Consider the following 25,586-nt stretch of genomic DNA (forward strand, 5'->3'; position numbering starts at 1 on the left):
GTTCAAGAGTTATAGGCCAAAACGTAAAGGGGGCTTTTATTTTATTTTTGGATAATTTCGGATTAAATTATGAACCTCCCCTCCAAGTCTTGTAACTCTAGCCCTTACAGTTTCTGGGGAAAAAATACTTGAAATCGAGTTTTTAAATTTTCCCATTAAAGTGGATGGGGAAATTTAATGCACTAATAAATTAATATCAATTAAACTATGTAACCAATCTCTTAGCAAAATACACGCGCACGATTCCCGATGAAGCCGCTCATTTTGACATATGGCATGTGGGTCCTAGTCTCACACTCAATCAAACTCTGCAGCCGCACTGAGGCCCCCAGACATGACTTGTTTGCTTTCTAAACTCGATCTAGCCTTTGATTGCCTTTCAATAAAACCATATTTGATAGACATAGGTATCAATTTGAATGAATGAATGAATACTTTATTTCGGTCATTTGGCCATGTACAGAGTTTGACATTTCCAAAAATAAAAATAAAATTCATGGACCGAAAAGGTGTAGGCTGAAGCCGTAGCTTATAATGCCTACCCTTATAATGTTATAAAACAAACAATAACAAAACATCAATCAATACTCAAAACAAAACAAAAACAAAACAAAGACAAAGACAAAATTTGTCTTTTCATCTACAAAAAATAACATGTAATGGTTTATAATATTTTTTTATATGTATCTATTATATTATCTTTAAACATTTTCTTGAATTTATAGATTGAACTGCATTTCTTTAGGTCATTTTCACAACTATTCCATATTTCTCTTGCCATAACCGATGTACATCTCTTTTTAATATTTGTTCTAGCTATAGTAATTCCAAACATAAGTATACCCCTCAGCTCATACTGATTTTCTTTAATTTGGAACAGATTCTGAATGCATCTTGGAAGCAGTTTCTGTTGTGCTTTGAAAGCTAATAAAACCGTTTTCTGTGCTACTATATCATAGAATTTTAAGGTATTATACTTAATAAAGAGTTTATTAGTTGGTTCATAATAACCTGATCTATTTACTATCCTTATAGCTTTCTTCTGTAATATAAAAATAGGGTTGGTATTCGTTTTATATGCATTTCCCCATATCTCCACACAATAATTAATGTATGGAACTATGAGTGAACAATATATTAAATACAGTGCTTTCTGGCAGAGGATATATTTAGTTTTATATAATATTGCAATAGTTTTTGACATTTTTATTTTTACATTATTTATATGTGATTTCCAACATAGTTTATCATCTATTATTACTCCCAAAAACTTATTTTCATATACTCTTTCTATTTCCATACCACTGATTTTAATTGTAGCTTGATTTTTTATTTTCCTGGTGCCAAATATCATATAGTTTGTTTTAGTTAGATTCAATGATAGCTTGTTAATGTCAAACCACGTCTTTATTTTCTTCAATTCCCCTTCCACTGCATTCAGAAGCTGCTCCAAATTCTTCCCAGAACAATAAAGGTTTGTATCATCAGCAAACAAGACATACCTCAATGTTGGTGACACTTTACAAATCTCATTTATATATAGTATAAATAATTTCGGACCTAGAACCGAACCTTGCGGGACGCCGAAGGTTACTTTTTCTAAACCAGATTTTTCATTATTTATTTGAACATATTGGTATCTATCCTCTAGGTAACTTTTTATCCATGAATTAGCTATCCCTCTTACCCCGTATCTATCAAGTTACTGATAGATGTTACTACATGTTACTGATTATAGGGAATGTTATATTATTGTAATCCGTTGTTTCCGTTGTTTATTTCCTGAGCAATGGAATTATGTTGCAGTTAAAACTCTTGGGGTTGCAACGTGGCAACCCCGTTTGCCATGTTGCCATGGAGACCTATGGAGCTTTATGATTGGGTAGTGGAAAAGGCCTCACGTGATTGGCTCAGACCCGGAAGTGCAGAGTGCCAAAAATAAAGTTTTGCAATCCGTAGAACAGATCTTCGAGCGAGCAAGCTGTTGTTTTTTTCTGGTCACAATGTTCATTGTAAATGTAATTCTACAATTACAACACACATTTTTATCTTACGAATACAAAACTTTGTTTTACGAAGACAAATATATTATTTACGAATACAAATATTTTATTTACGAATACAAATATTTTATTTACGAAGACAAATATTTTATTTACGAGTACATATTATTTTTACGAGTACAAATATTTTTTTTAAGAATGCAAAAAATATTTTTACGAGTACATATTATTTTTACGAGTACAAATATTTTTTTTACAAATGCAAAATGTGTTTACAAATACAAATTATTTTTACAAGTACAAAATAATATTGGCACTAATTTAAGCCCATACCGAAGAGAGGGGGAACAGGAGAAGGAGGAAAGAGGAGAGAGAGAGGAGAGGATAGTAGACATCTATGTCTCTGCAGACGACCTTGACCCTGGTACCCAGCAGAATGCTGTTTTGCAGAACACAACACAAGAGCAAAATGGAGGTAAAACTAAATGCTACTATGATTAACTAACATAGCTATGGATGTTACGCAAGAGCACTGGTAGTTGGTGTCTGATACATGTGCCTGTACTCTAATTCTGCAAAACTATTTCAAGGTGACATGAATTCACCAAAAAATGATCATATCATATCTACAAATCATATTTCTACATTTGTGTAGGTCAACTAATGTGCCAGTTCACTCAAAAATGTCAAATTGTCAACTAGTTTCTTAACTCACCGAGTGCCAGGATTGCCAGAATTATTTCAGAATTGATTCTGAAAAGTGCCAGAGTTTTTTTCACAGAAAACAAAAAGTGCTTAGGAAGCGAGATACAGCCTTTTTCAGTTCTAAGTTAAACAAGGAGTGGATGGAGCTGCACATCTTCAGATGATGATATCTTGGGTTCTGAACATGTTTAAAAAAAAAAAAAAACTACTATTTTTTCAAAAACACGTCAAACACGTTAATGGCACCCAGCGCCATAGCGGTAAAAACACGTGAAACACGTTGATGGCACTCAATAAGTACTGTATGTAATTTATATAGTAACGTTTGTACCCTAGCAACCACCTGTTTTAAAATGCACTAGCAACCACCCACTATGGCCTAGCAACCTGTTTTACCCTGGCAGCACTTACTAGACCTTATTATTACTGTAATAATAATTATAATTCCTTATTATTATTAACACATCTATAGATGTTACGCAAGAGCAGTGCTGTAGTGGCATCTGGAGGACTGGCTATACTCTAATTATACAAAACTATTGCAAGGTGACATGAATTACGAGTAGGGGTGTGCCGATATATCGTCCCGCGATATATCGCGATACGTTTTCGCGACGATATGTATCGTTTTGGGAAAAAAAAATATCGTTTTTGAAAAAAAAGAAAAAAAAATCTTTTTTTTTTTTTTTTTTTTTTACAATCATAATAATCAGGCATGCAAACGGCCCCGAAGTGAAAAGAGTGACAACATATTTTTTTTTCGGGTCAGGTGTCATACTATTTGGATTCAAAACGGCTATTGTAGCTGAAAAGCTACAAGTTTGCATGTCTGAATAATGCAAAAACAGAATTATTTGTTTGCATTTTCTTTTTTTCTCCTCCATATATTTTCATAATAAAAAAAGTGCGTATCGTATCGAAATCGTATCGAAGTTGTGAGCCAAATATCGTATCGTATCGTTTCGTGAAATTAGTGTCGGCACACCCCTAATTACGAGTGCTGCCAAACATAAACATATTTGTAGGTCAACTTAATGTGAAAGTTCACTCAAAAATGACAAATTATCAGCTGCTCGGGTGGTGCAGTGGTAAAGTAACTGCCCACCACCACGGAGGTTGTGGGTTCGAATCCACCGTGGTGCATCCGGCTTTGTCGAGCGTCTATACGAACACAATTGGCTCGTGTTCGGGGGAGGGAAGCCGGGCGGGGGGGGGGGGGTGATATCGGTCATTGCACGTACTCCTACGGGCTGGGGCGACACCTGTCAGCAGGGAGTGTTGGGCGGGAGGAGTAGGACGAAGGCTCTACATCCTCCTGGTGGGGGCTCCTCACTGGCTCAGTAGGATACGAAAGCAGTGACAAAACAGAAATGTGTGTGGGGAGGAATTATTTGGCATAACAACTAAATTGGGGAGAAAAAGGGCTAAAACATTATTGGCTACTCTAAATTTAAAGAAAAGACACATTATCAACTAGTTTATTTAAGTACTATCAACCACCCACCATGGCCCAGCAACCACCTGTTTTGCACTAGGGACAGAAATAGGTGTAGGGACACCTACTACAGCGCAGTACATGTCATAGATGTTGACACATCAAATAAAGAAAGTTATGTTCACTCTATATGTGATATTTTGTCAATTAAGAAAATAAAGTACTTGTTATCTGTCATAGATCCTCATAACTTGTTAAAGACGGGGTGCCGTGATTTTCAGTGACCCTCCCCCCCAAACATAATCATCAGGTATTATGGTTATACTAGGAGGAAGATTTTTTTCAAAAAAGTGTACAGAAATTGTTTTTTTTTTTTTTTTTATGTGGACACGCCTCCAGTTCATTAAGTATACCTGGTTCTCACCTTAGCACCTCCTCCACCACCTTAGCACCACCCACCTGTCCTAGTCCCTCCTCCTCCTCATGCCCACACCTGTTGTGTTATGATAATGAGGGGGAGGATATGTTTTTACTATGTCACTAAAGCACTGTTTCTCTATTGGCACGTTTGACCCTCAAGGTTTCAGCCTCCAGGAATAAACTCAAAATAGTCAGAGAAGACATAAAACACTATAAATCCACCACCGGGGGGCTTAATGCAGGTCTATCAACCTCATAGACACATGAATAACAGAAGGTGCAAAAACATGGCACCAGCTCTTTAAAAAGTGTCACTAATTTTAAACTTTAAACCCTCTGAAGTATCCTCATAGGTTTGTCTTGTGTTTTTCAGCCTCTGATGAGTCAAAGAACAATCGTTTCAGAGCTGCTGCAGTATGTCTGGGACTGTTGGGTGGGTCTGCTGTGTGTAATCCTATTGGCTGTCATCATAGGCCTGGTCAAACACAGTGAGTGTCATCCTCCTATAATTTGACAAACCTCTGTGGTCGACCGACCGACAGTGGTGAGAACTGTGGGGGAGGTGGGGGACACTTCGCCACCATTACATTACACAAGATGTCACGAAGTAAACAGACTTAAGGTAGACCAGTAATTGCACACAGAGCTAATGTGACACCATCTCATAACCTCTGTCTCTGCGCCATGGGACGCGTGGGGGAGGGGGGGGGGGGGGGGGGGGCAGGGGGACGCGCGGCAGGACGTGCAATAACCCCACGTTTGAAACTACTTTCGCCTGCGCACTGCACTGGGTATGGCCTAGTTATATAATAAACAGTACATGTTGTATTTCAATCAGAAATATAATTAATGCTGTTGCTTGAAATACTTTACTATCAGAACAAAGTTTTATGTAAAACTCATTCTCCTTCATACAGATTCTGAGAAAAGCAACATGGTCAAATACCTGGACCCTCTACAGTCCATATACAAATATATAACTGCAGAGAGAGATGAGTTATTGTTCAGATACAACAAAAATAACTGCAGAGAGGGATGAGCTGAAGAGGAGGCTCTGTGGTCAGTGAGACATCACTGTTTTTATACATTGTTATATCATGTTGTTCATCATTTGTCATTAACACATCGGGTGCCAGCATTTTTTCATAACAACGTACGTTGGGTGCCAGCATTCTCCCCATTGACTGCGCTTTGCTGTTTAAAGCTTTATACTCCGCGACGAGCAAATCCACGTAAAAAAAAGCATCCATTCATGTTGAGCGATGACCCTGGCTACAGCCTGGAACCATAACATTTCACTTGCGAGTTACAACGGGGGGGGGGGGATCGCGCATCGCGCATGACCGGTTTTCACCACCGGAAACGGATTCGGAGATATAGGCGTTTTAAAGAAGGAAATAGACAGGAAGCGGATGGAAGCCATGTTTTTGTTTCCGGTGATCTATCTGGCCCTTCCTTCTCAAGATCACAATGGGTACTCCCAGAGCTGCTCTAGCCCCGCCCGTGCGGAGAAAAACGAAAAAAACAAAAAGACTGAAATCACGGTTCAGACCGTGAACGGCACCAGAGCGCTACTATGTAAACACACGGTTCAGACCGTGATCGGCACCCGATGTGTTAATATGAGCAAATGAAAAAGTATAAATTGCTAACTATATTATTTTGTTGTTAGAATTATGTGGATGGCATACATTTGACAGAGGTTGTTATTACATCTCTACTGAGAAGAAAACCTGGGAGCAGAGCAAATAATACTGTAGAGACAAACAATCTGACCTGATCATCATAAACAGCGAAGATGAACAGATGTGATGTGATGTGATGTGATGTGATGTGATCATGTGATGTGATGTGATGTGATCATGTGATGTGATGTGATGTGATGTGATCATGTGATGTGATGTGATGTGATGTGATCATGTGATGTGATGTGATCATGTGATGTGATGTGATGTGATCATGTGATGTGATGTGATGTGATGTGATCATGTGATGTGATGTGATGTGATCATGTGATGTGATGTGATGTGATGTGATCATGTGATGTGATGTGATGTGATGTGATCATGTGATGTGATGTGATCATGTGATGTGATGTGATGTGATCATGTGATGTGATGTGATGTGATGTGATGTGATGTGATGTGATCATGTGATGTGATGTGATGTGATGTGATGTGATCATGTGATGTGATCATGTGATGTGATCATGTGATGTGATGTGATGTGATCATGTGATGTGATGTGATCATGTGATGTGATGTGATCATGTGATGTGATGTGATGTGATCATGTGATGTGATGTGATGTGATCATGTGATGTGATGTGATGTGATGTGATGTGATCATGTGATGTGATGTGATGTGATGTGATCATGTGATGTGATGTGATGTGATCATGTGATGTGATGTGATCATGTGATGTGATGTGATGTGATGTGATGTGATGTGATCATGTGATGTGATGTGATGTGATGTGATGTGATCATGTGATGTGATCATGTGATGTGATGTGATCATGTGATGTGATGTGATCATGTGATGTGATGTGATGTGATCATGTGATGTGATGTGATCATGTGATGTGATGTGATGTGATCATGTGATGTGATGTGATCATGTGATGTGATGTGATGTGATGTGATCATGTGATGTGATGTGATGTGATCATGTGATGTGATGTGATGTGATCATGTGATGTGATGTGATGTGATGTGATGTGATGTGATGTGATCATGTGATGTGATGTGATGTGATCATGTGATGTGATGTGATCATGTGATGTGATCATGTGATGTGATGTGATGTGATGTGATGTGATGTGATGTGATCATGTGATGTGATGTGATGTGATGTGATCATGTGATGTGATGTGATGTGATGTGATGTGATGTGATGTGATCATGTGATGTGATGTGATGTGATGTGATCATGTGATGTGATGTGATGTGATCATGTGATGTGATGTGATCATGTGATGTGATGTGATCATGTGATGTGATGTGATGTGATGTGATGTGATCATGTGATGTGATGTGATGTGATGTGGTGATGTGATGTGATGTGATGTGATCATGTGATGTGATGTGATCATGTGATGTGATGTGATGTGATCATGTGATGTGATGTGATCATGTGATGTGATGTGATCATGTGATGTGATGTGATGTGATCATGTGATGTGATGTGATGTGATCATGTGATGTGATGTGATCATGTGATGTGATGTGATCATGTGATGTGATGTGATGTGATGTGATGTGATGTGATCATGTGATGTGATGTGATGTGATCATGTGATGTGATGTGATGTGATCATGTGATGTGATGTGATGTGATCATGTGATGTGATGTGATGTGATCATGTGATGTGATCATGTGATGTGATGTGATGTGATCATGAGATGTGATCATGAGATGTGATGTGATGTGATGTGATCATGTGATGTGATGTGATGTGATCATGTGATGTGATGTGATCATGTGATGTGATGTGATGTGATGTGATGTGATGTGATCATGTGATGTGATGTGATGTGATCATGTGATGTGATGTGATGTGATGTGATGTGATGTGATGTGATGTGATCATGTGATGTGATGTGATCATGTGATGTGATGTGATCATGTGATGTGATGTGATGTGATGTGATGTGATCATGTGATGTGATGTGATCATGTGATGTGATCATGTGATGTGATGTGATCATGTGATGTGATGTGATGTGATGTGATCATGTGATGTGATGTGATGTGATGTGATGTGATCATGTGATGTGATGTGATGTGATGTGATCATGTGATGTGATGTGATCATGTGATGTGATGTGATCATGTGATGTGATGTGATGTGATCATGTGATGTGATGTGATGTGATGTGATGTGATCTGATCATGTGATGTGATGTGATGTGATCATGTGATGTGATCATGTGATGTGATGTGATCATGTGATGTGATGTGATGTGATGTGATGTGATGTGATCATGTGATGTGATGTGATCATGTGAGGTTATGTGATGTGATGTGATGTGATCATGTGATGTGATGTGATGTGATGTGATGTGATCATGTGATGTGATGTGATGTGATGTGATGTGATGTGATCATGTGATGTGATGTGATGTGATGTGATCATGTGATGTGATGTGATGTGATCATGTGATGTGATGTGATGTGATGTGATGTGATCATGTGAAGTGATGTGATGTGATCATGTGATGTGATGTGATGTGATCATGTGATGTGATGTGATGTGATGTGATCATGTGATGTGATGTGATCAAGTGATGTGATCATGTGATGTGATGTGATCATGTGATGTGATGTGATGTGATGTGATGTGATGTGATGTGATGTGATGTGATCAGTGATGTGATGTGATGTGATGTGATGTGATGTGATCATGTGATGTGATGTGATGTGATCATGTGATGTGATGTGATGTGATGTGATGTGATCATGTGATGTGATGTGATCATGTGATGTGATGTGATGTGATGTGATGTGATGTGATCATGTGATGTGATGTGATGTGATCATGTGATGTGATCATGTGATGTGATGTGATCATGTGATGTGATGTGATGTGATGTGATGTGATGTGATCATGTGATGTGATGTGATGTGATGTGATGTGATCATGTGATGTGATCATGTGATGTGATCATGTGATGTGATGTGATGTGATGTGATCATGTGATGTGATGTGATGTGATCATGTGATGTGATGTGATGTGATGTGATCATGTGATGTGATGTGATGTGATGTGATCATGTGATGTGATGTGATGTGATGTGATGTGATGTGATCATGTGATGTGATGTGATGTGATGTGATCATGTGATGTGATGTGATGTGATGTGATCATGTGATGTGATGTGATGTGATCATGTGATGTGATCATGTGATGTGATGTGATGTGATGTGATCATGTGATGTGATGTGATGTGATCATGTGATGTGATGTGATGTGATCATGTGATGTGATCATGTGATGTGATGTGATGTGATCATGTGATGTGATGTGATGTGATGTGATGTGATGTGATCATGTGATGTCATGTGATCATGTGATGTGATCATGTGATGTGATGTGATCATGTGATGTGATGTGATGTGATGTGATGTGATGTGATGTGATGTGATCATGTGATGTGATGTGATGTGATGTGATGTGATCATGTGATGTGATGTGATCATGTGATGTGATGGGATCATGTGATGTGATGTGATGTGATGTGATGTGATCTGATCATGTGATGTGATGTGATCATGTGATGTGATCATGTGATGTGATGTGATCATGTGATGTGATGTGATGTGATGTGATGTGATGTGATGTGATGTGATGTGATGTGATCATGTGATGTGATGTGATCATGTGAGGTTATGTGATGTGATGTGATGTGATCATGTGATGTGATGTGATGTGATGTGATCATGTGATGTGATGTGATGTGATGTGATCATGTGATGTGATGTGATGTGATGTGATGTGATGTGATCATGTGATGTGATGTGATCATGTGATGTGATGTGATCATGTGATGTGATGTGATGTGATGTGATCATGTGATGTGATGTGATGTGATGTGATCATGTGAAGTGATGTGATGTGATCATGTGATGTGATGTGATGTGATGTGATCATGTGATGTGATGTGATGTGATGTGATCATGTGATGTGATGTGATCAAGTGATGTGATCATGTGATGTGATGTGATCATGTGATGTGATGTGATGTGATGTGATTTGATGTGATGTGATCATGTGATGTGATGTGATCATGTGATGTGATGTGATGTAATGTGATGTGATGTGATGTGATGTGATGTGATGTGATCATGTGATGTGATGTGATGTAATGTGATGTGATGTGATGTGATGTGATGTGATGTGATGTTATGTGATCATGTGATGTGATGTGATGTGATCATGTGATGTGATGTGATCATGTGATGTGATGTGATGTGATGTGATGTGATCATGTGATGTGATGTGATGTGATCATGTGATGTGATGTGATGTGATGTGATGTGATCATGTGATCATGTGATGTGATGTGATCATGTGATGTGATGTGATGTGATGTGATCATGTGATGTGATGTGATGTGATGTGATCATGTGATGTGATGTGATCAAGTGATGTGATCATGTGATGTGATGTGATCATGTGATGTGATGTGATGTGATGTGATGTGATCATGTGATGTGATGTGATGTAATGTAATGTAATGTGATGTGATGTGATGTGATGTGATGTGATGTGATGTGATGTGATGTGATGTGATGTGATGTGATGTGATGTGATGTGATGTGATGTGATGTTATGTGATCATGTGATGTGATGTGATGTGATGTGATGTGATGTGATGTGATCATGTGATGTGATGTGATCATGTGATCATGTGATGTGATGTGATCATGTGATGTGATGTGATCATGTGATGTGATGTGATGTGATGTGATGTGATCATGTGATGTGATGTGATGTGATCATGTGATGTGATCATGTGATGTGATGTGATCATGTGATGTGATGTGATCATGTGATGTGATGTGATGTGATGTGATGTGATGTGATCATGTGATGTGATGTGATCATGTGATGTGATGTGATGTGATCATGTGATGTGATGTGATGTGATGTGATGTGATCATGTGATGTGATGTGATGTGATCATGTGATGTGATGTGATGTGATCATGTGATGTGATCATGTGATGTGATGTGATCATGTGATGTGATCATGTGATGTGATCATGTGATGTGATGTGATGTGATGTGATGTGATGTGATCATGTGATGTGATGTGATCATGTGATGTGATGTGATGTGATGTGATCATGTGATGTGATCATGTGATGTGATGTTATGTGATGTGATCATGTGATGTGATGTGATGTGATCATGTGATGTGATGTGATGTGATGTGATGTGATGTGATGTGATCATGTGATGTGATGTGATGTGATCATGTGATGTGATCATGTGATGTGATGTGATGTGATCATGTGATGTGATGTGATCATGTGATCATGTGATGTGATGTGATGTGATGTGATCATGTGATGTGATGTGATGTGATGTCACATGATCACATCACATCACATGATCACATCACATCAAATCACATGATCACATCACATCACATCACATCACATCACATCACATCACATGATCATGATGTGATGTGATGTGATGTGATGTGATGTGATGTGATGTGATCACGTGATGTGATGTGATCATGTGATGTGATGTGATGTGATGTGATCATGTGATGTGATGTGATCATGTGATGTGATGTGATGTGATGTGATCATGTGATGTGATGTGATCATGTGATGTGATGTGATGTGATGTGATCATGTGATGTGATGTGATCATTTGATGTGATGTGATGTGATCATGTGATGTGATGTGATGTGATCATGTGATGTGATGTGATGTGATGTGATGTTATCTGATCATGTGATGTGATGTGATGTGATCATGTGATGTGATCATGTGATGTGATGTGATGTGATCATGTGATGTGATGTGATGTGATGTGATCATGTGATGTGATGTGATGTGATGTGATGTGATCATGTGATGTGATGTGATGTGATCATGTGATGTGATGTGATCATGTGATGTGATCATGTGATGTGATCATGTGATGTGATGTGATGTGATGTGATGTGATGTGATGTGATCATGTGATGTGATGTGATCATGTGATGTGATGTGATGTGATGTGATCATGTGATGTGATGTGATGTGATGTGATGTGATCATGTGATGTGATCATGTGATGTGATCATGTGATGTGATGATGTGATGTGATGTGATGTGATGTGATGTGATGTGATCATGATGTGATGTGATGTGATCATGTGATGTGATCATGTGATGTGATGTGATCATGTGATGTGATGTGATGTGATGTGATGTGATCATGTGATGTGATGTGATGTGATGTGATGTGATGTGATGTGATGTGATGTGATCACATGTGATGTGATGTGATGTGATGTGATGTGATGTGATGTGATCACATGTGATGTGATGTGATGTGATGTGATGTGATCACATGTGATGTGATGTGATGTGATGTGATGTGATGTGATCATGTGATGTGATTTGATGTGATCATGTGATGTGATGTGATGTGATGTGATGTGATGTGATGTGATCATGTGATGTGATGTGAGGTGATGTGATCATGTGATGTGATGTGATGTGATCATGTGATGTGATGTGATGTGATGTGATGTGATCATGTGATGTGATGTGATCATGTGATGTGATGTGATGTGATCATGTGATGTGATGTGATGTGATCATGTGATGTGATGTGATGTGATCATGTGATGTGATGTGATGTGATCATGTGATGTGATGTGATGTGATCATGTGATGTGATGTGATGTGATCATGTGATGTGATGTGATCATGTGATGTGATCATGTGATGTGATCATGTGATGTGATGTGATCATGCGATGTGATGTGATGTGATCATGTGATGTGATGTGATGTGATCATGTGATGTGATGTGATGTGATGTGATGTGATCATGTGATGTGATGTGATGTGATCATGTGATGTGATGTGATGTGATGTGATGTGATGTGATCATGTGATGTGATGTGATGTGATCATGTGATGTGATGTGATGTGATCATGTGATGTGATGTGATCATGTGATGTGATGTGATGTGATGTGATGTGATGTGATGTGATGTGATGTGATCATGTGATGTGATGTGATGTGATCATGTGATGTGATGTGATGTGATCATGTGATGTGATGTGATCATGTGATGTGATCATGTGATGTGATCATGTGATGTGATGTGATGTGATGTGATGTGATGTGATGTGATCATGTGATGTGATGTGATCATGTGATGTGATGTGATGTGATGTGATCATGTGATGTGATGTGATGTGATGTGATGTGATGTGATGTGATGTGATCATGTGATGTGATGTGATCATGTGATGTGATCATGTGATGTGATGTGATGTGATGTGATGCGATGTGATGTGATGTGATCATGATGTGATCATGATGTGATGTGATGTGATCATGTGATGTGATCATGTGATGTGATGTGATGTGATGTGATGTGATGTGATGTGATGTGATGTGATGTGATCACATGTGATGTGATGTGATGTGATGTGATGTGATGTGATGTGATGTGATGTGATCATGTGATGTGATCATGTGATGTGATGTGATCATGCGATGTGATTTGATGTGAAGTGATGTGATGTGATCATGTGATGTGATGTGATGTGATCATGTGATGTGATGTGATGTGATGTGATGTGATCATGTGATGTGATGTGATGTGATCATGTGATGTGATGTGATGTGATGTGATGTGATGTGATCATGTGATGTGATGTGATGTGATCATGTGATGTGATGTGATGTGATCATGTGATGTGATGTGATCATGTGATGTGATGTGATGTGATGTGATGTGATGTGATGTGATGTGATCATGTGATGTGATGTGATGTGATCATGTGATGTGATGTGATGTGATCATGTGATGTGATGTGATCATGTGATGTGATCATGTGATGTGATCATGTGATGTGATGTGATGTGATGTGATGTGATGTGATGTGATGTGATCATGTGATGTGATGTGATCATGTGATGTGATGTGATGTGATCATGTGATGTGATGTGATGTGATGTGATGTGATGTGATGTGATGTGATGTGATCATGTGATGTGATGTGATCATGTGATGTGATCATGTGATGTGATGTGATGTGATGTGATGCGATGTGATGTGATGTGATCATGATGTGATCATGATGTGATGTGATGTGATCATGTGATGTGATCATGTGATGTGATGTGATGTGATGTGATGTGATGTGATGTGATCATGTGATGTGATGTGATGTGATGTGATGTGATCACATGTGATGTGATGTGATGTGATGTGATGTGATGTGATGTGATGTGATGTGATGTGATGTGATGTGATGTGATGTGATGTGATCACATGTGATGTGATCACATGTGATGTGATGTGATCACATGTGATGTGATGTGATGTGATGTGATGTGATGTGATGTGATCATGTGATGTGATGTGATGTGATCATGTGATGTGATGTGATGTGATGTGATGTGATCATGTGATGTGATGTGATGTGATGTGATGTGATGTGATGTGATGTGATGTGGGTGTGTGTGTGTGTGTGTGTGTGTGTGTGTGTGTGTGTGTGTGTGTGTGTGTGTGTGTGTGTGTGTGTGTGTGTGTGTGTGTGTGTGTGTGTGTGTGTGCGTGTGTGTGTATGTGTATGTGGGTGGGTGGGGGGGGGGGGGGGGGGGGTACAGTGTGTACTTCAGTAACCAGCATCTTTTCTGTCCAGGACTTTGTTAACTTAGTTGTTGATAAAGACCAGGAAGTGTGGCTGGGTTTGACTGACCGAGACAGAGAAGGATATTGGAAATGGGTAGATGGAACAACAATGAACACAACATCACTGTAAGAATTTACCTTCATTCTATTCTTCTTCCATTTCTACAGATATCTTAACCACATTTCACATAATGATAAAATACAAACCTACTAAATTGTCACTAACGATACGTACTTGTTGCCCTTAAATGAGGAAAAAAAAAGAAGACAAAAAAGATACAGTCATCCTTGTGAATGTATTGTAATTAAGTAAATGTTCCTACTTCTACAGGAAGTGGCGATCTGGTGAGCCTAATGGCGAAGACATAGACAACTGTGCAGTGTTTCATAATGGGGATGGGCCTTACAGAGGATGGAACGATGTATCATGCTCTTTAAGTATGCACTGGATCTGTGAAAGAGTCTTCATTGGCTCCGAGTCAAAAACAGAATAGATTAGATACTGATCACCAGTGATGGAATAAGTACTAAACATGTTTACTTAAGTAAAAGTATCAATATCACAATGTAAAAATACTCTGTTAGAACGAAAAGTTCGGTGTTCAAAAAATACTTGAGTAAAAGTACAAAAGTATTGTCATCAAAGTGGTACTTAAAGTACTAAAAGTAAACTCCTTGTGCAAAATGTGTATACGTCTTTTGAAAATGAATGGGTCGCATTGTGAGCTTGTAGATCGGCTATTTTCAAACAAGCCAAAGTGTATATATATATATTATATATATATATATATATATAAATATATATATATATATATATATATATATATATATATATATATATATATATATATATATATATATATATATATATATATATATATAGGGTTGAAGTGGTTAATGCATGTCTTGTAATTATATTCAAAATCTTCAAAGTAACTAGTAACTCAAGTTTTCAAATTATTGTAGTGGAGTAAAAAGTATGATATTTACCTCTGAGATGTAGTGGAGTAGAAGTAAAAGTATTGATAATTGGAAACACTCCAGCAAAGTAAAAAAAAAAATCCTCAAAAGTGCACTTAAGTACTGGTACTTGGGTAAATGTACTTACTTCACACCACTGCTGATCACCACCTACAAGGCCCTCAACAACCAGGCTCCCCTATAAAAATGCCAGTAATACTCCCCTGTAAAAATGCAAATACAATTATTCTCACCCACTAGCATTAACATGTGTATCTGTATGACAGCTGATCTCAGGCCGTTCTCTGTCTCTCTCTATCGCTGCAGTCTAGTATGATACTTTGTTGTGGATAGTTGGCTACTCAAAGAAATCAATGTTTACGTTAGTTTATTGTGCTGAACTTGGGCATTATGCCAGTGACTGTCCAAAAATGGGAGGAAATAAATAATTTTAGGTAGTTGTAATGGTATTTTAGATTTTGTTTCTCTGGAAAACTACAGACACAAATGATTTGATTTTTTTTTCTTACAATCTGTGTATAAGTCTGTTCTGAGTCGGATAAAATGTTATTACAACATTAACGTTTCAGTGTTTTCTGCTTATTAAGATCAGATAATAATTTGCTACTTTACTGCCCATTATATTTATATGAAATATAAATGTATCTTCAGTTCAATGTACTTTTCAGTTGTATTGTTTATTTTTTTACATTAAATGTTCAGTAATCTTATTTTGATACATGTATTGTTGTTATCAGGCTCCTCTCCTCCAGTGAATGGGACACTTACTTTGAGGCACTGCTTCACTTTTTGACCTGCTTTTGAAGTTCTGAAGTTCTTTGAAGTTCAAACAGGTCTGATTTTTTCAGGCTAGCTTTCAAGCAGTTAACCACTACAGCAATCAGGTGGGGGTGGGACTCTATGGTACCACAGCCAACCAACCCCACATTCATTCTAATAATAGACAATATTCTGAGGTAATTGTTAATTGCAGCATAATGTATGGCTGTTGATGGGTCTGATTTTGTACCATTTTCTTATGTCTGTTGGGCCCCTTTGGCTATGTCAACAATATCAGATAGCAGGCTAACCTCGTTGCCACACAGATTTGTTGTTATAAACTCTGTAATCTCTCAAGAACAGATTCTGCTCTGCGTTTGAATCTGTCGGGGGGTTCATCATAATGTCACGTGTACGCACTGACCTACAAGTGGGCGTGCCTTCAGATCAGGAAGCAGGCCGCGCTTTACCCAATCAAATGTAGTGGGCGGGATTTACTGTCTGTGCTCTGCTTCCCACTAAAAACAAAACCGAAACTCATTTAACAATAGCGTCCTCGGAGCAGACAAAACCACGGAAAGATATTCACATTTTAACTTGCTTTTTCATCATAGAAACAAGTGGGCTTATAACCAAAACCATCCATGTTCTCTGGGAGAAGTGGTGTTAGTGTTCCGTGTAGAAATATTGTTAGTGGGAATGAAAACATAGTCGCACCACCGGAAGTGAAAGGCTGAAGGCAGACCAAAACCCCGGTTTCCTTGCACACGGGTCCATCATATACCCTCTCCCAGAGCCAAGTGAGAGAGTAAAAAACAGCAGAGGGCGCTGTTTTTCCTTTTCATTTGGAGATTGTAAACTCTGTGCATAAATGATTCCCCAACCTCGGTTGCCCAGGAAACGGAGCCATTCAAGACATAACTGATGGCTGACGTGATGACGAAAGGCGTTACCCCACGTTCATTCATTTACGAAAGTACAGAGAGCCAGGTGAGAGGCCTTTGTTGATCTCCTCATGAAATTATTTAATTTCCGGAACCTGTGAACAGTCCAAAAACTGGTTCTCCAGTCATTATAGCAGTGCAAGTCTAGGTCATACTAACTTTTTTCCTATTTTATCTATACTAGGAAACTACGAGACCCCTGTGCGTGTAATGAGGCGATCTCCATGAGGACAGCGGTCACGGAAAATATTCCATGATTTTTCAAAGGTCAGTAAAATCGCTTGTTTACACTATTACACTATTACACTGGCAGTTAAAGGGTTAAGCATAATACTATGTCCAAACCTGGACGTCACACCTACCGGTCCGGTGATGATCCTGGCTCTGCGGCTGCATGTGGTCTCTGCCTGGTTGGGGGTCCTGTAGCTGGTCCTTGTCCAGGTCCCAGTCCAGATCCAGCCCTCCTCCAGAACACTGGAGAACCTCACTGACCGCCGACGCTCCGCCATGGGCATCACACACCTTCCTGTACGCCATCATGTGACCTGGATGGAACAGCGCGCACACACACACACACACACAATGTAACCAAATGGACCCGTATAGGAGAGGAGTCTAAGCTGGGCTTAGACATGCGTGAACACACAACAATGTGCACGCCGACAGTGGTGTTACAGTAAGTAACTAAGTACATTTACTTAAGTACAATTTTGACGTATTTGTACTTTACTTGAGTATTTCCAATTCCCAATACTTTTACTTCTACTCCACTACATCTCAGAGGCAAATATTGTACTTTTACTCCACTACAATTATTTGAAAACCTTAGTTACTAGATACTTTGCAGATGTCACGGGGCAGCCCGTGCCCTATACATAGACACACTAAGTGGGAAGAGACAGGTTGTAGCATGATGTGATTTTTACCTTTTTTACAGTGTATTCATTCAAATGTAGAAATAACACAGACTTCAGGGGTTCAAACTGTATGTTTATTTAAACACTGTTAATTAGAACTGATCTGAAATGTTTGTTTGTCACCTGGTCTTCCCTCTGCAGTACTGGCACCCTCTGAATCTGACTTGTAACTGCCGAAACAGAGCAGGGCTAGTCCATTGGGTTTAAGAAGGGGTGGAACGTGCCAAGTACTGTAGAGGAGGAGGGGTGTTTGACAATGTTAATGAGCAAAGTATTTCTATGTCTTTTTGAAGTAAAAGCAAACCCAAAATGGTGTTTAGTTTAAGGTACAACATCTATTTATGTGGTAGGTTATTTATTCATCAGATAGTTGTAAGCTTGTAGATAAGCTCAGTTTAAGGTTAATTGTTGCTGTGCTTGTGGTAGGATCCACTCCCTATTTAAGGGAGGCTGCAAGTGACAGTCAGTTAGTTGAACTTGGCAAGCAAAGCGTTAACAGCCGTGAGACAGAGCTGCTAGGGCCCTTAGTTAAGGGATAGCCTTGTTGTGCAGTCACTGTATGGTTTGTTGTCTTTAGTTGTGCTTTAAGTAATTCTATATTTTTTGTAAGTCTATTTTTCCACGTCTTATTTATTTTTCACTATCTACCTGCTGCATATTGGACTGTTTTCCGGAGGTGTGAGAGAAATAAAACTCAACAATCTGCAAATTCTGAACTTGTTAATTTTTGGAGCCTTGGCCGCTTGGTCAACCTTTACAGCAGATATACATTATTACATGATAGAACATACATTAACCACTTTAGCCTTATTTTATACCTAGGCCATTTGAAAATAGCAGATCTACAAGCTAACAACGCGTTGTGAGCTTGTAGATCTGCTATTTTCAAACATTTTACTACTTTTACACCAATACTTAAGAACTTTAACTCAAGTAAATGTTGAATTCCATACTTGTAACAGAGTACTTCTACATTGCAGTATTTTTTTTTACATTGCAGTATTGATACTTTTACTTAGGTAAAACATTTGAGTACTTTTTCCACCACTGGTGAACACACAACAATTTGCACGGCTTATCATCAAAGCCCAAATGAACTGCCCTGTGGATAAAGGCTATACGGGGGTGGGGGAGGGGGAGTTAACACTTAAAATGAAATAAAAAGGGGCCCCAAAAGTCTGGTGAAACCTTGAGGTTATTTCCCTGCCGACAGCTCATGAATTTAAGAGTGGGTTTGAAATAGAACAATTTTACAGGATGGCATCACAGCTTATGTGTGAACGCTCTCAGAGTTAAATTAACTGAGGATTTTTTACTCTGCAGCAATTGGCAGGAGAGAAAGATAAGATATAAAAAAGAGATGGCAAAATGAGGGCAACAAAACATGGAACAGGAACAGTGATCAAAGTATGGAAGATGACCTGCAACATACATGCAGTATGTACCATTACACACCCCATGAAGCCTGGAATTCATTGATTTGTTTTTGTTTTTGTCGCATAAAGTCAATTATTTGATGACCGGCGGAGGCAGTCATCATGGAGGTGGTAGGAGACAAAAATGACCTGAATTTGTGTCTCCTACCGGAGAGACCACCGCTCATCATATTATTGGCTTAGGAATGTGACAAAAACAAAACAGTCATTTTTTGGGTGAACTACTCCTTTAAATGGTATGGTAAGTGATATTTTTTTGATTAGAACACAACGTTTTTTGTTAAAAGGTTAAAGCTCAGAAAGCTCTATATTCTGATAGTACTCATTGCTGTAGAGTGTTTGTTCAGTAACAAGGGTCTTCCTGTCTCTCCAGCTCTTTAACAGAAAATACTTTTTCAGGTAGGTGACCAATCATGAGCCAATCAGGAGAAAGTACCCATTTGTCACCTTAAATTGTATATAGTGTTCCAGCTAAAATTGCGTCTGCTCATTTATTTGTGTCATCACTTCCAATTTCACTTATTTAATCTGTATCCTGTGCGAGTTCTCTCTCCTGATTGGATCTGAAAATGCATTTTCTGCTTACCAGAGAGGTGGAGAGACTCCTTTTACTGAACAAACATTCTATATCAATGAGTTCTATCAGAAATACAGAGATATTTAACACTTATTTTAACTGAAGAATATCACTTACTTATGGCAAGAATCGAGAAAAAATGTCAACAATAAATGGTGAACTAAAACATGAGCCATGAGCTTGTAGATAATCCATTTATGCATGATACCGTCATACTAGGAAGTGTACCATCGGTGGTCAAGTGGTTAAACACTGGAGACTCTTGAGATTCCGCAAATCAATCCACCTTCAGCGTAACGATTATTTGACATTTTGCCGTCCATTCACAGCCACCTGAACGCACAAATGAAGCACCGTGTGTTGAAAGCCTGGTTCTTGCATCGACCACATGGGGTCAAATTAGAGCTAGTTCATTCCACCTCGGGGGTCACGGCCGTCATAGAGGAAGTTCCAGGAATAGAATAAAATGTGATGGATGGAGTTAAAGAGCTCCTTAGGCTAAGTGACTGACCAAACCCCCCTCAGCATATGATAATGACACACTAAAAGCACTGCAGGGACCCCTGACGCATTAAAAGGCATTGATGTGACCGGGAAAACCACAAGCTGGGCTTAGACACGCCTGGACACACACACACACACACACAACTGTGTGTGTGAGTTGTGTGTGTGTGTGTGTGTGTGTGTGTGTGTGTGTGTGTGTGTGTGTGTGTGTGTGTGTGTGTGTGTGCGCGCGCGCGCCGCGCGCACGTGCGTGTGTGCCCCAATAACACCACCCCTGGGTTCACTGCAAGCTCCTAAAGAGCATCATTAAACTTCTTGCCTGGCTGAAATCATGTGCAATGAACTAAGCGTGTGACTGTGCGTGTGTGCGTGTGTGTGTGTGTGTGTGTGTGTGTGTGTGTGTGTGTGTGTGTGTGTGTGTGTGTGTGTGTGTGTGTGTGTGTGTGTGTGTGTGTGTGTGTGTGTGTGTGAGAGAGAGAGAGAGATTTCTGAGAGGTGATCAGATGTATAAAAGCCCCTGGCCAGTGTCTTGGTTTGTCATCAAATTTAACTGTCCCTTTTACACGTTGCATCATCAAAGCTCCAAATGAACTGCCCTGTCGATAATGGCTAAGGGGGAGAAAACAACAGTTAAAATGAAATAAAAGGCTCAAAAGTGCATGTGGTGAAAAACCTTGAGGTTATTTTGCCCACTGACAAGCTTATCTATTCAAGAGTGGATTTGAAAGGAGAATTTTTTTTTACAGTTTGGCACCAACAGCAAAATGTTATGTGTGGGAAATCAAATGGAAGCCGGTGGTCAACAGATGTCTGTAAGAAATCCATCGTCCCACTCACTTATTATTATTCTCTATTCAAGCGATCGGAATTTCTCACCCGTTTAGAATTCCAACGACTGTTTCACAGACAGCTCTGTAGCGGCTGAATTCAAGGAGAACTGACTATCCAACTCAGTTTAGCACATTCAATCCGGGAACGCATCTAGTGTCAGAGATTTATTTGGGCTATTAAAAAAATAGCAGATATAGAAGCTCATAGCGCGGCTTGTAGATCTGCTATTTCTTTTGAAAAATCTTGAAAATGTGTGCAAATCTTTGAATATATATATATTTTTTTAAAGCCAACATTTGTAACTCAAATCTTTGCATCTGGGGGGGTCCCTGGAACAACACATTTTGAGATGGGGTTCAGCGGCCAAATACGTATCTAAAAAATGATTTCTAAATCCTAACGGTATGTTGCTACTGTATATCAGTGGTGCTCCAACTTTTCCATTTCAAGGACCCCCAAAATTATATGTATTTGGCCGTGGACATCCCATCTCAAAATGTTTGTTCCAGGGCAGGGACCCCCAGAAGCAAAGATTTGAGTAAAACAAACTAAAAATAAAAATTCAAAGATTTGCACAAATTGTCCACAATTGTTCTAAAAATGTATTTACAAGCTCATAGTGCGGGCTATGAGCTTGTATATCTGCTATGTTTTAATAGCCAAAGAAATCTTAAAATGACACAGACGCGTTCCCGGTCTTAATGGGTTAAAAACAGAGTCCCCATGAGTCTGAACCGAGACGGACAGGTAGACAGAGGCAGAGACAGATGGAGACAAGGAAATGGAGGAAGGTACAGAGAAACAGATAGAGGAGAATGAAAAGGGAAACAAAGACATAACAGTGGAAATGACAGAAGAAGATACATCAAGGAAGTAAGGAGAGAAGGGAAGAGAATTGTTTCTGACTGCTAGAGAAGGCATTACATATACCGTCTCTGGCGGTCATCCATAATTCACAGAAGCTTGGTTACATTTGTAACTATTGGTTTATGCCATACGACGGTGTTGCTTTCTGAAAATAGCCAATCTACATAACAAGCTCACAAGTTAGTTAGCGACACCCACAGCCACAATGCTAGAGGGGGCGTAAACAGCGATCTGGTACCACCCACCCATGAAACAAACATGGGTAAATTATCCTTCTACAGCACTGCCACCCAGGTGTGGAATAGTCTAACTCCATCCCTCAAAAAAATGCAGTTAGCTGGGTTCCTTTAAAACAGCCCTGAAAATACACCTTTCAGGAGGCCAAAGTACCACTTCTCCCTTAGAAAAGACGACCCCCGCCCCCCCTTCCTTCGACTCGCTTGCCCCCCCTCAACTGTTTGGTGCTACTATTATGTTAATGAATTGAATACCAAGCACCTCAATGGAAACAAGGCCGCAATTACTTTTTTGAACAGACCTTTTTTCAACTGCGTTTTTGTGCTGTTTTACATTTCTGCCTAATAAAATATTCAATCAATCACTGAAAATAATTGCTAGATGTAGATCTGCTCTTTTCACTATAAGCAAAGGGCCAAACCTATGAGTGAGGATTTTTCTTTCTGTTGTTCTTCAAAAAACAGAGGAAGAAAGTGAAGGCAGAGGGGGGAAGAGAGAGAGGGAGAGAGAGAGAGAGAGAGAGAGAGAGAGAGAGAGAGAGAGAGAGAGAGAGAGAGAGAGAGAAGAGTGGGGTTAGAAGAGGAGGCCTGGGAGAACCCTGACATCAATCTTCAATGCTCCGCCACACTTCCATTACTTCTGGCTCAATGCAAATGAAGGATCCTCTCGGTAAAATGCAACAAAAGTTCATTTAACTGCTGACCTGGCTCTATAGCCGCGCAGACCCTCTCTCTCTGCCGCACACACACTGCCGTTGTGCTTAACCCATTAAGACCGGGGACGCATCTGTGTCATTTTAACATTTATTTGGCTATTCAAAAATAGCAGATCTACAAGCTTATAGTGAGGCTTGCTTCTATGAGCTTGCTTCTGGGAATTTTCTGGGAAACATTTTTTTTTTAAATTATGGTACTATATCAGTGGTTCTCAAACTTTTTTCATGTCAAGGACCACCCAAAATTATATGTATTTGGCCACGGACCCCCATCTCAAAATATGTTGTTCGAGGGACCCCCAGAAGCAAAGATTTGAGTGTTTGCTTGAAAAAATATATATTCAAAGATTTGCAAAAATGTTCACAATAAAATAAATAGCAGATCCACAAGCTCATAGCGCGGCACTCGGTGCCGCGCTATGAGCTTGTGGATCTGCTATTTTTGAATAGCCAAATAAATCTAAAATGCCACAGATGCGTTCCCGGTTTGAATGAATTAAGCAGCACACACATCTCCAGCGGAAACCTTCTCATTCAGAGGTGGTGGTTTTCCCCAGAGCCCGGCCCATGCCAGACCGGGCTGCATAATTGCTGATACCGATGTCATCAAATACCTGAGCCAAATAATGGTCGATAAATAGGTCTGGCTATACCTTTCCACCTTAAATGGCCTACTGTATCATGACTTCTTTCTTGTTTTTGGTCTTTTTGGTATTTTTGGGTTCTGTGATGTCCCTTTTACAAAAATAAAATATGAAGAAAGACAGAAAAATAATTGGACACTCGTCATTTATTAATAGCCTGTCTATTTCTAAAGACGTGTACTTGAACTGAGAAGAGAAAATGTTCTCTGGGTCCGCCATGTATTCATGCACCGCATTAAACACTGGAAGTACTGTACCATGACTTTTCTTTGTTTATCATATAAATATATTGAATTCAAAATTAATCTCTTAGTTGGTGTAACCGGCACCACTGTGAAGCAGTTTGTTCATGCTTAATGATGAAACTAAGAAAGATTGTGGCAAATTTGAACGAGCAGGGAATCTCTATTACCGGTTCTGTGGCGAAGGCTTCACCCTACAGGTGAGTTTTTATTTTTTATTGTTTATCTGTGAATATAAAAATATAGATTTCTGAGCAATTCCCTCAACAGAGCCACCATCACCAGCAACCAGAACAGGTCAACTTTTATAACACCTTGTAAGCACCTTAACAAACACAATTTATTTTGTAAAACACCATGAAAAGTTGTTTTGGAAAAGGTAGCATGATACTCTATGTGCGGAGTACACACACAGTAACATGTCCTCAGAGTTAACACTGTTAATTAGAGTTAAAGTAACACCGATGAGGTGTCATGTCTCTTGGCTTCAATGAAGCCTGAGCCATGGCAACAAAGCCTATTTTAGGCTTCCTGAAAAATAACCGGCACAAATACAAATAGACGGGCCCACACGCAGACACAGGCACACACGGCTTAGCTTACTTTCAGGTCCACATGTCGTCATTACCCTTACACCATCGTTTCACTGGGAGTATGTCCAATTTACAATGTAGCCATTTAGCAGACGCTCTTATCCAGAGTGCCTTACACCAGCGAGATCAGAGTAAATGGCATGAACCCTGGCCAACAAACGGTAAATAGTCAAATAAATAGAGTGCCAAGAAAAAACATTTAAGTGCTACTAAGTAATTAGGATACACCAGGTAAACGCCAAAGCTACAGCATCTGTCTAAACATGCTATCTATATATAACGTTCTTAGCAGCATTGTGGTCAAGTTAACAGTATTATGTCTATCTAAATTGGTGGTTCTGAACCTGTGGGTCGGGACCCACAGTGAAAAATGTCATTTAAAAAAAAT

The 25,586-nt window shown here is 39.3% G+C and overlaps 1 protein-coding gene across 4 annotated transcripts in view; it reads right to left on the bottom strand.

Annotated features, from left to right (window-relative positions):
- The window catches only part of naaladl2 (N-acetylated alpha-linked acidic dipeptidase like 2), a 499,162-nt gene that overhangs the window by 342,644 nt on the left and 130,932 nt on the right, over positions 1-25,586 (bottom strand). For all 4 annotated transcript variants that reach the window (XM_084067278.1, XM_084067279.1, XM_084067277.1 and 1 more), the window contains exon 3: positions 17,998-18,180. In XM_084067278.1, the coding sequence (XP_083923404.1) occupies positions 17,998-18,175 (178 nt within the window). In that variant the 5' untranslated portion in view covers positions 18,176-18,180. The remainder of the gene's footprint in view (positions 1-17,997; positions 18,181-25,586) is intronic.

This window comes from Gymnoscopelus microlampas, assembly GCF_963454915.1.
Source record: "Gymnoscopelus microlampas genome assembly, chromosome: 9".
Lineage (NCBI taxonomy): Eukaryota > Metazoa > Chordata > Actinopteri > Myctophiformes > Myctophidae > Gymnoscopelus > Gymnoscopelus microlampas.